Source organism: Emys orbicularis, chromosome 14, assembly GCF_028017835.1.
Source record: "Emys orbicularis isolate rEmyOrb1 chromosome 14, rEmyOrb1.hap1, whole genome shotgun sequence".
In the NCBI taxonomy this organism is placed as follows: Eukaryota; Metazoa; Chordata; order Testudines; family Emydidae; genus Emys; species Emys orbicularis.
Window position 1 is genome coordinate 22,162,742 of NC_088696.1, and position 16,379 is coordinate 22,179,120.

Below are 16,379 nucleotides of genomic sequence, written 5' to 3' on the forward strand. Positions count from 1 at the left end.
AGGTTGCAATCAAAGATTAGTATAAACATGTACCTGATATCTCTCTTCACAGTAGCGTGCAGTCACATGAGCAATGGGTAAGGCTAAAAGAACTGCCACACAAAGACCAATGGTTCTTTTACATTTAGGTTAAGACTTCAACAAGACTGTTACTTAAAAATAGGCTTCATTGGGTGTACACACTAAAATATTATTTACATCCATCGTACATAAGTTTTTAAATTATATCATTAAAATGTTCTTTAGCTATAATTGTATGAGATGGATGCACCTGCCTGATGTAGATATTACACCATTGCTGTTGTACTGTAAAAGGCCTTTTTTAAAGATTCCTAATGGTAATGAAAATATTCTGATATAGCATTAAGGATTTTGCTACTGAAGTGTGTTTAATGTAAATATGCTGTCAGATACCCTTCAAGTAATTGACAAGAGCAGATGATTAGCAGTGTTCTCAATAGTGTTTTTGCATAATCTTACATTTTGACAGAACTCTTCAGCGGCTTGTTATTGTCAGCGCTCTGCAATCAGTATTACTTTTTCCTTGACAACATTTACTTTGTCATTATAAATCTTGTAAGTGGTCATTTAACTTGTTCAGTATGCATGTAAGAGTATCATTACTAACACATTTGGAAAAATGTCTTCCTGTTGAGAAACTATCATGAAAGTAAACTTTAAAAAACTCTGAATGAAGTAGGTTGACTGCTATTTCTCTGAAATACTCACCTGTATCAGTGGTAGTCTTATTTATTGTATGTTTCAATGATTATTTTGTAATCTCCTTCTTACTGAACATTCTCACGTTGCCTGTCAAATTCATCTTGGTGGTTTTGGGCTTTTTGTCAGTGTTTTCGTTCTTTATTGTTATTGTTTTAGTTATAATCATTTACATCTAACTGGCCAAAATTAAGCAGTTGTTATCCATAAGCATTCATAATTAAATACAGTATGTAACATTAATAGCCAATATAATAAACCATCACCTTTATTGAAGCATCTCTTGTTTCTACAGCAGTTCTTTAATCTGTCTCAATAGATTTCTAGTGTACAGCTCATATAGATTTGGTCAGTGACAAGGGTTAGAGTAGTCTTGTAGAACATTTACTTGTAGCTGTGAAAAGCCCACATTCATCAGAGGATTAGGTCGATCAGATTGTACCAGGATCAATGGAAGGCCTGTGTGATCCCTCTTAGGCTGTAATGTGTTCACCTTCTTTGGAGAGAATTCACATACACACACATTTCTCTGTCTTAAAGCCATTTATCTCAGAATGTCAAATTGCAATAATTAACCATTATTGATCTTAAATTCAATTAACTTCATTAACACAGGTCATGATGAGGGTGCTTGTAAGGGAAAGGCACTTGACAAGTATCTTTTCTTATGTGACATTGAATGTTCACAGTTGTGGCTATAAACTACCATAGGAACATCTTTTAAAAATGACAAGAGTTTGGTTGGTGACTAAGAGGAGATGTTTTAATCCCCTCTCCCCTCACTATTTAGATTTCAGGTTTTCCACTGTATTCCCTTTTCAGGAATCTGTGAAACTTGTACTTCCAGCTTGTGATTTTAGTGGGGTATTATAGGAAAGCCCAACAGTGCAGTTCATTAGCTAATGCAGGACAGAGACCCATTTCCACAATAGTATGATTAGCAGATGAATGAAATGAATATTCAGTGTCTCTCTCTGCTGTACAATACAAAACAAAATGGAAACATCCTGTAGAGGGAAATACTGAAGTCTTTACTCAGTTCTTAGTCCTAACTCAGGCAAAACTCTCTTATTGTAGCCATTAGTAGTCCCTAAGTAGGGCTGAATAGAAACTGAGTAAGGACACCAGGTGTTGACCCATAACAAAGTCTCTTTTCATGGAGCAACTTCATTGTAAGTGGAGATTCACAAAGCTGAAATTGCAATTTGCACAATGCAGTGCATCGAAACAGTTTGGGAATTTCATTGTACTTCACTGTTCACATATTGCACAGAGTTCATTATAAGCAGGAGGTGCACCTAAAACTGCTATTGAAGCCACTGTATAAGTGACTTCAATGGGAATTTGGGGTTCACAAGGAATGAAAGATTAGGCTTGAAGGCCTTTTAATATAAGGAAAGAATTAGCCAATGCATTTTGAATGTCTTGAACCACTATGATCATTTAAAAATACTCCATTAGAATGATTTCTACACTCCAATTGAAATAATTTTTAAGGTAAAATCATTATTGTACACCTGAGTTTTCAAATGTAGCATGGAGGTTTTGCTACACATCCAGAGATCCATGTTTATTTTTCATCTTGCTAATACTAACACAGAGCCACTGTTCAGGTCATTAAAAAGGTTGCAAGATAAGTACAAATTAAAAGCAACCAGGAACATGGGAAGATTACAGAGAGTTAAAGGTGTAAGATTTTTTTCCTAACGTTCTCAGAAATTCTAAGTAATAATTAGAAGAATAGAATCAGAGAAATTTGGGGAGAGGAGATACCGTTCAGGAACAGATTTCTGAGACAATTAAATGGTCATTTTGTCACTGCATTTGCTATTTCCACTCCACTATACAAAACATTTGCTGAAAACAGGCAGGGTAGAAGCAGAATGGTTTGATTACGGCATTTGATCATATGAAGAAACTAAAGTTCCCTTACAACATCTGTTTGCTTAGTGAAGGATTATAATAATTAAGAGCTATTAGAGCCATATTGAGAACTTTTATGTTCATGCCTACTTATCCTGGAGTTGGCTGTGAATCTTGTATTAGTTTGTCGAATGCCCTGTATACTTCCCAGTGATTAAAAAACGCTATCCAAATGTTGATACCAAGCCAGGAGGTGTGGCATTGTTTTTGTTTGTTTTTGTTTTTAGAATCCATTCATTTAAAGGGTTTAGTGAAACATGCACATAACCTTGTGCTGTTAACAACCTTTTTCCAAATAGATTTGTGTTTCCTGAGGATTTGATGGAATAATTTTGCCAACAAAAAGAAATTGATAATTTTGAGGTCAGAAAACCACCACATAAAGTGTGTCAATAGCTAAATATATGGTCCAAATCCAAGCTATGATTAAGGCTACAATACTGTCTGTCCATCTCTCCCTGCGGACACATGACTCTCATTGTATTATACACCTGTATAGAGTGGAGAATTCGACACAGTTCTGTACATTGCACCCAAGGAACCTGCCCTGGAAACCAGCAGGAACTGGAGTTATGTCTTGCTTAGAACTGGTCACATTATTCATAGTGAGTAATTCATACAAGAAATTTAACTTGTAGCTGAAATAGCTGCAAATAGACTAATTTTACTAGTTTATTTGTTAATTGGAATTGTTTCGTTTATGTGAATCTTTGCTTGTGAACTATTCACTTCAGCAATTAATGATTTACCATTTGTAATTGACTGCTTTGCTTGGTATTGTTCCTACTTTCTGGTTGGCTGATTGATACTTGAAATATTATAAGCGGGAGGAGTACAGATATTGAATACTCATATTCACCTATGAATAGCTCTGTTCTTTGGCAAATAGGTGTATTTTTACAGAGAACAACTATTCTCCAATAATTTGTGTGAGCTGAGCTAGGTGGGTGGGTGAACTGTTTGCCTTCACATGTATGAGACGTGAACAAAAAAGGACATGAATGTGGTCAAAGCAAACAGCAGTTCAGAACCTGAATGAATGGTCACAAGCACTATTTTTCTGGTTGCCTTGTTCTAACTGTGATGCTGCTCATAAAGGACAAGGTTGTGCTTGGCTATTACATGCATGCAGTGAGTGGAGGAGGTAAGAAGCCTTTCTTCTGCGTCCCTTTGCATAGATTGCAGAACAGCCAGAAAAAAATCCAGTCCCTGAGTTCATAGGACCACAGGGACTGGCCCAGTATGAGTAGTGTCTCAAAGGGGGCAAGGAGGAGGCAGGTTCCTAGCTCTGTCCCACAAAGGTGTATGGCAGTGGGCATACTTGTTCTTTGCTCCTTGGAGCTGCATGAAGCAGAATGCCTCCTGGGGCTCCCTCTAAGGCAGTGTGGCTTTACACTGCTCCTAGTGTAAATGGCACAGTAGGGCACACAGAGCATGGGCCAAATTCTGTGCTCTAACTCCTGTTCACCTATTTCATGACCGAAACAGAGAAGAATTTGGTCCACTATCTCTATGAACTTGCTTGGGACAAAGAAATCCAGGTGTCATTTGCATCCATCACAAGTTAGTTGTGTTATATGGGTGTAAATGAGAGTTGGTGGCTCCTGAACTGTCTCTATTGCCAAACTATTATTCTTGCTGTGACAATTCTTAGTTTAAAATAGGTATTTAATTCATTTCTGAACAGCACAATATGATGTATAAAAGCATGTTTCTTTGATTCTGCTAGTACTCAGCACGTTGTCCAGGCTGGTGGCTTAGATGTAATGATGAGTTTCTTTTTAGGGCCTACATTCCTCTCTGGTCAGCAATTTCATGTAGAAAAGGGCAGTGGGGGCTGATGTCGTTATGCAAGCAGGTCCAACTCTTTAGCAACTCCTCATTCAATCTGGCACCTAGAAGAGAAGGCTGTAGTGTGACGTGCTGATATGCTGTTCAACATGTTGGACACGTGTGGTGTGAGATCTCATATGTGGGTGATTTTAACAGGTTTCAGGAACACAGGTGCCCTGCTCAAAAGATGTGCTGCAGGGAGGGAAGGCCTCATGCAGAAACCAGGGCAAAACACCAGCTTGGAGTTGACAGAGGTGTGATCTGTCGGCTGATTCTAGTCTCTTAGAACAGATCCTTCCCTATTGCTTACCTCAAGTTCCGCTCTATGCTGAGAGCGGAAAACTATTTGTGGGAGAGTTTAGGCAGTGCCTCTTCTTGACTGAGTGAGCATTCCTACATTCCCTGCTGCTGAATGCAGATTGCTGGCCATGTGCAAATCTTGCTGCTGTCAAATAATAGTTTGCTCCAGAGATTTGTGATCACAAATTCTGGGCTTTGCGCAATGCACACAATTGTGGGCATTTCACTGGGGAATTCAATCCTTAATTTATTTTTAAAGATTAAAAGTGTCGATTATTTCTAGTTTTGTGCACATGCAGAGGAAGTTTAGGAACAGAAACTAGAACTCCAGACTCCTGGTCCTGTTCTACTTATGTGTTTTGCCTGTATCCCTTCATTATAAAAACTAACTCAACAGGTAATTTAAGAATTCTAGGTTCCTTTCCTAGACTTTCTATGTGACCTTAAGCAAGTAGCTTAACTCTCTGTGCCTTCATTTACCCTTTCTACAAAATGGGGATAACAGCACTTACCTATACTACAGGCGTGCTGAGAGGAATAGTACATTAATGCACGTTAAAGCTGTTGAGCTCCTTGAATGGAGGGCCTGAATAGAAAGGCCAAGATGTTATAAAAATTCATCTGCTATAATAACTTCAGTTTTTCAGGTGTTTGTTAAATGTGTTTATTACTACTTGCCCTGGGGAAGTACATTGTGACTAAGGAAATAATATAAATGAGAGATATGAAGGATCATCTTTGACTTACCAAACTTTTAAGCAGTAGTTGGTTTCAGACAGGAGAATGCCTTCCTTATCCGAATAAGTAACCTGAGTAAGTGCCTTCTGACTTCTTAGTCTCGTTTGTTGGATATGCATGTTCCAAACTTCATAAACATGGAGATGAGATATGTGAGATTTTTCAGACAGAAGTTTACTGAACCTGAGTAATTTGAATGGGAGATTTGGGTTCTGCTGCTCTTTCATTTTAACTACACCTAAAAGCAAGGAAGCATGGGATCCAAGTGACATGAGAATAAGGTGCTTAGTGTAGATTTCCTTCACTCTGTGTTTAGGCTGGTCCATGTTTCAGTGTAGCAGAAACTGTTCTTGTTATCATCTGTTCCCTATGTATTCATGTCTATGTAATTCTCTCCTCTAATGCTAACAGTTGATTTGAGCTCTCTGAAGTTGCTCCAAATGTAATACCAGTACAGGATGCTGGATTAGAGCAGCTGGCTAGCTTCCTGTGGCCTATTTCTGAGCTTTCTGTATCAGACAGCTGCAGTACTTTCAGCAAAGAACCAAATGCTAGTACACTTCAAAGTTTCTGGCGCCTAATGATAGCCACCCATTACACTGGCATGCTGTCACATCCATCCCCACTCCGATCCCCAATAATTTAATACCACATTACTATTGGCATGAAGAAGCTGCAGATTTATTAACACACAAAATATCCAACTAAACAAGCATTAATCATGCACATTACATCAAATTAACATGTAGAAAATTAATATTCTTGACCTTGCCAGTGGGCAGAATAATAAATCTTGGAGTAGAATATTACTCCAGTGGAAGGTACCAACTACTCCAGCCAATGTGTGAGAGAAGCATGGATCTCTCCACATGGAAATAACATTTCATTCCAACTACAGACAGTCCCGCCCCTATGAAACAGAGCCTCTGACTTCTCTAAGCAGGAATAATAGCTAGATTGCCACGCCTCTTGTAAAGAAAGCATTGCCATTCACCATTTATGTTGCCACTCTTGGGGGAGGGAGAAAAAAAGGCAGTCCACCCCTAATTTCTGTTACATAGCAAGGTGCTTCTGAAAGGTGCGGATTGACAACAACTTGGGGGTTTTCTTTTTAATCCAAAGAATTGGTACAGTCTGGACAATGATGGTACAAGCCTTTCCACAGCATTCACCACCTCCAGGCTTCAGGGACAATTTCAGTGTCCATAGCCCATTCAGTGCGCCACCTCTATGCAGAGAATGCCAGTTCTGTTGTTGTTTTTTTGTGATGTTTGTATACATCTTCAAGGAACTGGACTGAGATACCAATTCATTTTTCCTATGTTTCAAAATTTCCATCTGACAGTAATCATTTTCATTCACTACCAGCCTAGGCTGGTTTTCATCCAGTGATCTACTCTAAAGGTGAAAAGTTCCATTCCAAAACCCGTGAGTTGTTCCCTCCTATATCCCTCACTTTCTTAGTTATTTCATACAAAAATATACAGGCAGACCAACAACAGGATATCCCTTGTCTGTTACTGATAGCAGTGAACACTCATTGTGTATGTCTGGTCTGTAATTTATGTGCTGTCTATTGAAAGAAAATAAAAATTTTCTATTGTTGTGCTCAACATTTTGCGCTGCAGTCAGATCCCTGTCCAAAGAACCAGCCATATCAACTCAGACTGTGATCTCCTGAGATCTCAGACAATAAGCAACATCAGGCCTGGTCATGATCATTTCTGCTCCCAACCCCTTTCTTTTGTCCTCCCTTTTTAATGGAAGAATTTAAACTGCTTCATATTTTTTAAGGGCTTTGAAGCTTCTGCAAGGTACACTGAAAATCAACTGACTGCTTGGGCCCTTCAAACAGATGCATTTTTATATCTTGTATAGATAAATATACATATAGAGCAGATTCTGCTTCCCCTTTCTTCCTCTGCAGAACATGGTTCTGCTGCTGGTTGAGCAGGGGATGGAATGCCCTTTTATGGGCCCTGTGCACCATGTTGCTCAGTGACTTCTATACTGCCGCCCAAGGGTTTTTAAGGTGGAGTGGAGGATATGCTAGGGTGTGGCTGGTGAATCTGTCACAAAGCAGATTCACTGGCTGAAAATGTGACACCCATGTATGGAAGCAACCTGAATTTCTGAGGCTGCAGTGATGGCCGTGGAGCAGCTCCATAGCCAGCGAGGGGGATTTAGTTTATACTGGGCTTGGCACCAGGAATTACCCATAATAAGTACAAAGAGAATGTAATATAAGACAGTATTATATGGCTTCTTTCGAGCGGAGAGGGAGAATTGTGTAACTCATAAGTATTTGAGCAAAGTGAAACCCTCTTGAGTTGTGCTGTGGTCTTTCCAAACTAATTAAATTAGAGCTGTCCCTGTCAGAGTCAGTTTGGGCAGGAGGGAGGCTGTGTTCACAGTGTGGGAAGAACCCCGACATAAATAGGTGCAAATCCATTGGCTTTAGTGGAGTTGTTCTTGCTTACATCAGGGTTGAATTTGGCCCAGGGCATCAGCAGAGCCATTACCAGTATAAACATTTTGATTTAGCTGCACAGTAGCCTCCCATATCTGTAGAAATATGATGGACTGATATTAGTTCCCATTGCTTGCATGGTGTCCATGGTGTGTGTATGGAGTATGTCTGTGAGTATATCCATGTATGTATAGTATGTGCACGTATAGATTGTTTTGGGCAGTGATGTATCACATGTTATTTCTGCTAACGACGAAATGATGCATAACTCAGTTATGAAGGTAATTCCCTCTTGTATGAAAATGAATTCCATTATATTACAGCTTACTGTTATGTATTTATATTAAATGTGTTAATTTCATTTTTACCTAGCAGTTTAGTTAATAATTATAACAAATGTTAATGAGGGAGCTGTCTGTTCTCGACTTCTCTCTACCTGTACCAAGGATAGGTTTCTTAACTCTTCTGATATCTTAATTTTCCCTACAAACCCAGGGCCATTCTAGGAAAGCATTTTCCTGGTTTTGTCAAATGGACTGTCACAATCATAGACACATTTGGGTTGCAAGTGACTTCCCCAGGGTCACCTAACCTTGCAGGATGTAAAGTGAAAAGTTTTGTGTGGAGTTTGTTTGTTTATGAGAAGGGGAAAAAAGCCAGAACAGAACTACATAATTGCTTTCATTTCAATTCTTACTAACTAACTTATTTTGCCTTTAGAAGCACCTTTAAAGTCACCCCCTGCCCCCAGACTGTGCTGTTGAGGCATTTAAAGAACAGTCACACACCTACCTCACTGTTTCAAACATTTACTTTACATATGAAAAATATTAAAATAGGAAAAAAGGACAAAGAAAATAAACCCACACAAATAAACATGGGAATGGGCGACAGGGGATGGATCGCTTGATGATTACCTGTTCTGTTCTTTCCCTCTGGGGCACCTGCCATTGGCCACTGTCGGAAGACAGGGTACTGGGCTAGATGGACCTTTGATCTGACCCCGTATGGCCGTTCTTAATGTTCTAACATTGTTGCGACTTGCATTTAGTGTCCAGTGCGGATAGATGGAATAAATAGGTGACCAGCTGCGGGATGGCACCAGCTTCAGTTGGTTTGGATGAGGGTGGTTTACGTCTTGCTCCTTCTCATAGGTATCTTCATCCTCTGCACAAGGGAAGGGCATAAAGGTTGTTAGCACAGGCTAGATCTCCAGTGGAGAGAGTTGTGGGTAGAGCTAAGTGTCACCTTCCCTGTCACTTGTTTAGTTGGATAACCTTACTGCACTGGACCCAAATAACTGCCTAGAGCTGAAGAGGGTGCAGTCCCCTTTTCCCCCATGTTGTTTTGGGATTAGTTTATTAAAGTTGCACCCTCATACCCTGAACTGATTCCTGCTCTCCATGCCTTATTTCCTGAATCAAAAACTCTGATGTCACAAACTCGGCTTCATGACTCCAGCTTGGGAAGGAGAAGAGCAGTTATCGAGGAGGTAGCTCCTAGTTAACACACAGCTATGCTTGATAATGGGTAAAAAGGGCAAAAAAAGCATGAAAGGGAAATGGATTTAAATTTAAATGCGCTACATGCTGGAGAATTTCAGCTCACATAAAAGTCACTCTTCTAAAAGCGGTGAATGTGACAACACAAGCGGCTCAGACCAAGTAAAATTCCGAAGCTTTCAATAGCCAGAGAAACAGAAATGTAAGGAAAAGCTATCACTAATCAGGGACTAGATTGTGCAAGCTTTGCTCACGCTGGTGAGCACCTATTCACACAAGTAGTTTTATTAACATCCAGGAACTACTCCTATGACTACTCACCGTTATGAGGGTGGGTGGTACTCTCTAGCCCTACACGAATAAAGGGAGAAAAAGCCAGGCACGCTTATAGACCGCCTCTGTGTGCTGCCTCAGGATGCAGGTGTGAAAAGGAGATCTTCCTAGGGCAGGCAGTGTGACAGTAACTTCCCTTTTCCTTTTTGCCATAAAGAGGGTGTGATTTCTGTTCGGGAAGGGAGGCACATGGACAGGAGTTTTTATTTAAAAAAAACCACATGAACAAAAACACACCTATTTTTACAAAGAGGATTCCACAGAAAAGCATTGTGCTATTTCAGGCTACATTTGCTTTTACATCATATGGTCTGCGACATAATTTCTTTCTTCCTTTTCTTTTAAAATTCATGTCTCTTGGAGCTTTGGAATTGTTCAGTTACTGATCATTGGTAGCCAATTATTCATATATTGTCATTGTCTTAAAATTCTCACTTTCAGAGGGTGGTTTGCACCATTTGGGTTTGCTGGGCTACATGCTTCCACTGGAATTGAGAAATACCCTGGTGCAAATAACTAAAATAAGACAACTTGTATTGTTCCATAAGAGGATGAAAGTGCTGAATGAATGACATTGTGCGATTGTAAACACTTTGGAGCTTGCACTGTTTCTTTGTTAGTGTTTATACAGTGCCCAGCAGAATGGCCAACCTGTTGGCACTACTGTAATATAAATATTTCCTAGGAATGATTAGAGAAGGCTTACAATCAACCTAAATATTTCCCAATAGCATAAAATTACAGCAAAATAGACAGCAGTTACATTGTCTTTAGATTCAACCTACGTATTTTTAAATTTAAAAATACAATCTTGACATCTCTTCAGATACATTGCACATTTGCTCTGTAAACGCTATGCACAGTTGTGTGTTCATATGTTTGTGCTTTCAACGGTTTAACTCAGAATACAAGGGCCAGATTTTGCTAAAATCATCCATGTGAGAAGGCACTAGTAAAAAAAAAAAAATTATATTTCCCAACTGATTGCACCATACTCCTTTTGAAACTGGAAGTCCAACTTCAATGTTACTTTAACAGTTATTTTGTCATTAGTGTTTCACTTAAACACAACCACCCTGAAAAGAAGCATGAAAGATTTCTAATGATAGATATATGACACAGTATATATCCATTATACTTTTCTCCTTCCACTGCCCTGGATGAAATAGCTTCATTTGATCAATATACAGTGTACACTCTTGCCTGAATAAACAGGCTGCATAGATTGTTGTACATGCTGAACTGTGCCATGCTTGGCCAGATGCCCTCACATTCCAGGTGTGTTGTGAAGCCAAATGCTTTCAGCCATCTGAAAACTATGGATACGTACTGCAATTGCATTTTTTCTAAGCATATTATTATTTTGGTAATAGATATCTAGCAAGTTCTCCATATATAGTTATATGGTTAGTTTAGTTCTTTAAAAAAAACCCACTATTATCTAATATGCATATATTTATATGTATTTTATCTTTTCACTTATCTTTAGACTAAAGCGTTCAGTAGAAATAGATTAGTTTGATCAATTACTGATCGCGCTCTTAATGTTTTGATAGAATTTTCCTTCCTAAAGGCATTACTTTTATGTGTAAAATACACGTAGAGTGCCAGTGTGAAAAACTAACATAAAGCTAGTCAGTTCCTAACTATCCTATTCAGGAAGAGTGTATTAGATTTACATCACCAGTTGCATTACTTAAAAAAAAAAAAGACAGAATCCCTGTTGGGTGCCCATGTAGCTTATGCTGAGTAAATATTGACAAAGTAGTCTAAAGAGCAAACACTTTGACATTTGTAAGGTCCACTGGAAGGTCTTGTATATATTTATACAGCAAGAATGAGTACAGCATACCAATTTTCTTGAACTTGCTCCTGACATAATTCTGCATGGGCTTTCTTGTTGGGGAGAGAAGTGTGTTTAAATGTGAATGGGTCATTTGTTGCATCCATAATGAATATCTTGAATCACGGTTAGTCAGGTATTTCTGAATTTAGAGTCACCAGCTTTACCACAAAAAAGAAAAGAAAAAAAGAAATCTCTTTTTTTAATGTATTGTAATCAATGTACATTGTTTTTACTTTGTAGGAATTTTATTGATGTTTTTGTCCTTTATATTTATTGAAAATTGAGTCTCAAAAATGTAATGAGTAAAAAATGCTTGCTTAATTTAAATTGTGAATCTGTCTGTTAAGAAATGCATTAGGGGTAGGAGAAGCATAAGACATATTAATTGACAGACAGGAGCTGCTGTCTCTGAGGTTGATACAAGTAATTTATTACTTTAGAAATGAATGCCACCTCCAGAATGTGCTTCATTAATTTCAAATTTAGTTTTAATTTCAAGCTGTTGCCCCTTGAGAAGAATAAGGTGGCAAATTATGTTTGAAGAGCAGATTTTTTTTCTTGCTCTGAAGAAACATTAAATTTTAACTGTTTAATTTTACAAATAAATGCAGTTCTTTAGCTGAAATATTTAAACAGCTGATGGAAAGTATGATCAACAGTCACTAACTCTTGTTGTTTTTGTTTTGTCCATGATAGCCTATGTTTCAGATGAACTGAAGGCCGCAGCACTGGTGGAGGAAGACATGGAACCTGATGAAAATGCAATTGATGGGGAACCTTCAGCAAAATACGTGTGTCCGGAAAAAGACTACAGTAAGAACTGCCAGAGCTACCAAAACTCTCCAGCTGCTGAATTTTCCAGCCATGAAATGGACAGTGAGTCACACATCAGTGAGACAAGTGACCGAATGGCAGATTTTGAAAGCAGCTCTATCAAAAATGAGGAAGAGAGCAAGGAGGTTGCAATACCACTTGAAGATTCTGCTGTGTCTGATAGCTTAGAACAAATGAAAGCCGTATATAATAACTTCCTTTCCAATTCCTACTGGTCCAATCTCAATTTGAATCTCCACCAGCCGACTTCAGAAAAAAACAATGGTAGCAGCAGCAGTAGCAGCAGCAGCAGTAGCAGTTGTGGGAGTGGTAGCTTTGACTGGCATCAGACTGCTATGGCAAAGACACTGCAGCAAGTTTCTCAGAGCAGAATTCTTCCTGAACCAAGTCTTTTTAGCACAGTTCAGTTGTACAGACAAAGCAGTAAGCTTTATGGCTCTATATTTACTGGAGCCAGTAAATTCCGTTGTAAAGACTGCAGTGCTGCCTATGACACTTTAGTAGAATTAACAGTGCACATGAATGAAACAGGACATTATCGAGATGACAACCATGAAACTGATAACAATAACCCTAAAAGATGGTCCAAACCTCGTAAACGTTCTTTGCTTGAAATGGAAGGGAAAGAAGATGCCCAGAAAGTATTAAAGTGTATGTACTGTGGCCATTCATTTGAATCTCTTCAGGACTTGAGTGTTCATATGATCAAAACAAAACACTACCAAAAAGTGCCTCTGAAGGAACCTGTTACACCCGTAGCAGCAAAAATTATCCCAGCTACTAGAAAAAAAGCATCACTGGAGCTTGAACTTCCAAGCTCTCCAGATTCCACAGGTGGGACACCAAAAGCAACAATTTTGGACACCAACGACGCGCTACAAAAGAATGCAAATCCTTACATTACGCCAAATAATCGTTACGGTCACCAGAATGGTGCCAGCTACGCTTGGCATTTTGAGGCAAGGAAATCTCAAATTCTCAAATGCATGGAGTGTGGAAGTTCCCATGATACTTTGCAGGAACTCACTGCCCACATGATGGTGACAGGACATTTTATAAAAGTCACCAACTCTGCCATGAAGAAAGGGAAGCCAATTATAGAAGCCCCAGTGACGCCAACAATAACAGCTCTACTAGACGAAAAAGTACAGTCTGTGCCACTCGCAGCCACCACTTTTACATCTCCCTCCAACACGCCTTCTAGTGTCTCCCCAAAATTGAATGTTGAAGTAAAAAAAGAAGTAGATAAAGAGAGAGGGATTGCTGATGATAAAATGAAAGAGAAAGAGAAGTCAAATGAAGATGAGGAAAAGTATGATATCTCCTCAAAATATCATTATTTGACTGAAAATGACCTGGAAGAAAGTCCTAAAGGGGGGCTAGATATTTTAAAGTCTTTAGAAAACACAGTAACATCAGCTATAAACAAAGCCCAGAATGGTACACCAAGCTGGGGTGGCTACCCCAGTATTCATGCTGCCTACCAGCTACCTAACATGATGAAGCTGTCGTTGGGTTCATCGGGAAAAAGTACACCCTTAAAATCTATGTTTGGAAACAATGAAATAGTGTCACCGACTAAAAACCAGCCCCTACTGTCGCCACCAAGCAGTCAAACCTCCCCTGTGCCAAAAACCAACTTTCATGCCATGGAAGAACTGGTAAAGAAAGTCACTGAGAAAGTGATTAAAGTTGAGGAAAAAATGAAAGAACCTGAAGGAAAGCTGTCTCCAGTGAAACGTGCGACACCTTCGCCATGCAGCAGCGAAATCAGTGAACCCCTCAAAATGGATGCCTCCAACGATGGTGGTTTTAAAAGCCAACAGAACAGCCCAGTTCCTCAGAGGGATAGTTGCAAGGATAGTCCAACTATAGAACCAGTGGAAAATGGTAAAGAGCCTGTAAAGTCAATTGCAAGTACATTAAGCAGCAGCACAGCTATTATTACAGATCATCCTCCTGAACAACCATTTGTAAATCCATTAAGTGCACTGCAGTCTGTCATGAATATTCATCTTGGGAAAGCAGCAAAACCATCTTTGCCTGCTCTGGATCCAATGAGCATGCTTTTTAAAATGAGCAACAGTTTGGCAGAAAAGGCTGCGGTGGCCACCCCACCTTTGCAGTGCAAAAAAACAGACCACTTAGACCGTTATTTTTATCATGTCAACAATGACCAACCCATAGATTTGACGAAAGGCAAGAGTGACAAAAGCTGCTCTTTGGGTTCAGCGCTTTTGTCATCCACATCAACATCTTCTGCATCTTCTTCATCTACAGTGACAACAGCAAAGACATCTGCAGTCGTGTCATTCATGTCAAACTCGCCGCTACGCGAGAATGCCTTGTCAGATATATCTGATATGCTGAAGAACCTGACAGAAAGTCACACATCAAAATCTTCCACACCTTCCAGCATATCTGAGAAATCTGACATTGATGGTACCACAATAGAAGAACCAGAAGAGACTACACCGGCTCAGAAAAGGAAGGGACGTCAGTCTAACTGGAACCCTCAGCACTTGCTCATTCTGCAGGCCCAGTTTGCAGCCAGTTTACGACAGACATCAGAGGGAAAATACATTATGTCAGACTTGAGCCCTCAAGAAAGAATGCACATTTCAAGGTTTACGGGACTCTCAATGACCACAATTAGCCACTGGCTAGCCAATGTGAAATACCAGCTCCGAAGGACGGGAGGAACTAAGTTCCTTAAAAATTTGGACACTGGGCATCCAGTGTTCTTTTGTAATGACTGTGCTTCACAGATCAGAACTCCTTCAACTTATATCAGTCACCTTGAATCACATCTAGGTTTCAGGTTAAGAGACCTGTCCAAACTGTCCAATGAACAGATTAACAATCAGATAGCACAAACAAAGTCACCATCTGAAAAACTGGTGACCTCATCTCCAGAGGAAGAAATTGGAACTTCCTATCAGTGTAAACTTTGTAACAGGACTTTTGCAAGCAAGCATGCTGTTAAACTTCATCTTAGTAAAACACATGGGAAGTCACCAGAGGATCATCTTCTGTATGTTTCGGAGTTAGAGAAGCAGTAGCATTTGCTTTTGATTAAAATAACTGTAATTTGCTTTGAGGAAAACTGTCAAAGACGCCTTAAAGCTACTGTTTAGTTCTTGGCACATGTTCTTATTTTAACTCCAGAGAGTCACTCTGGGCTGAACTGTTTTGTATAATTGTACAGTGTTTAATAGAGGTGCATAATCAGCTGTTGTTACTGGTAAAATATGAAGGTTAAAATGCAGTGGTAAGTGTTTGGAACTTTGTGTAAATTGGATTTAGTTGCTGTGCATCCCTCTGATGCATCAAGCTGCATGCATTAACAGACAGTTTAATTAAGCATTTATAACTAATCCTGGTGCACTTTTTTTCACGTGACCTAAGTGTGCTGGTATTTCTCACCCTATAATCTTTAGCCCTCTGAGTACTTTGAAACACTTTTGCTTTAATTTGGTAAAATGTATGGATATGTTTTTTAAAACCCTTACCAGCTTAGTTCTAATTACTAATATGAACCTCCATTTATGCAGAGGTGTATCACACCTTGAAATTTAAAATATTATTTTCACATTGAAACATAGGTGTATATATTGTATAGATTTCAAAATCTCTTATGGAAATGTAATTGTGGTTAATGCCATGTTTTTCTTCAGCATTTTTAGCAATGACGTTTTTTGTACCTGATATGCCTCAGGTATAAGCTATACCTATATATAGTGTATATTTCTTTTTTTACGTCTAAGGGTTTTTCTTTTAACATCCAAACATTGTAAATTATATGAAAGGTACCACAAATAGCATTTATAAAGTATTCAAAAACATTATTCTTAAAGCAAAGTATGATTGTTTTGTTTTG

At 39.0% G+C, this 16,379-nt stretch overlaps 1 protein-coding gene across 1 annotated transcript; it reads left to right on the forward strand.

Moving 5' to 3' along the window:
• The first annotated feature begins 12,369 nt into the window (after positions 1 to 12,369).
• On the forward strand, positions 12,370 to 15,561 carry TSHZ3 (teashirt zinc finger homeobox 3). Its single transcript, XM_065416729.1, has one exon. It carries the CDS (start codon positions 12,409 to 12,411, stop codon positions 15,559 to 15,561), a length of 3,153 nt encoding a protein of 1,050 aa, XP_065272801.1. The 5' UTR covers positions 12,370 to 12,408.
• The last annotated feature ends 818 nt before the right edge of the window (positions 15,562 to 16,379 follow it).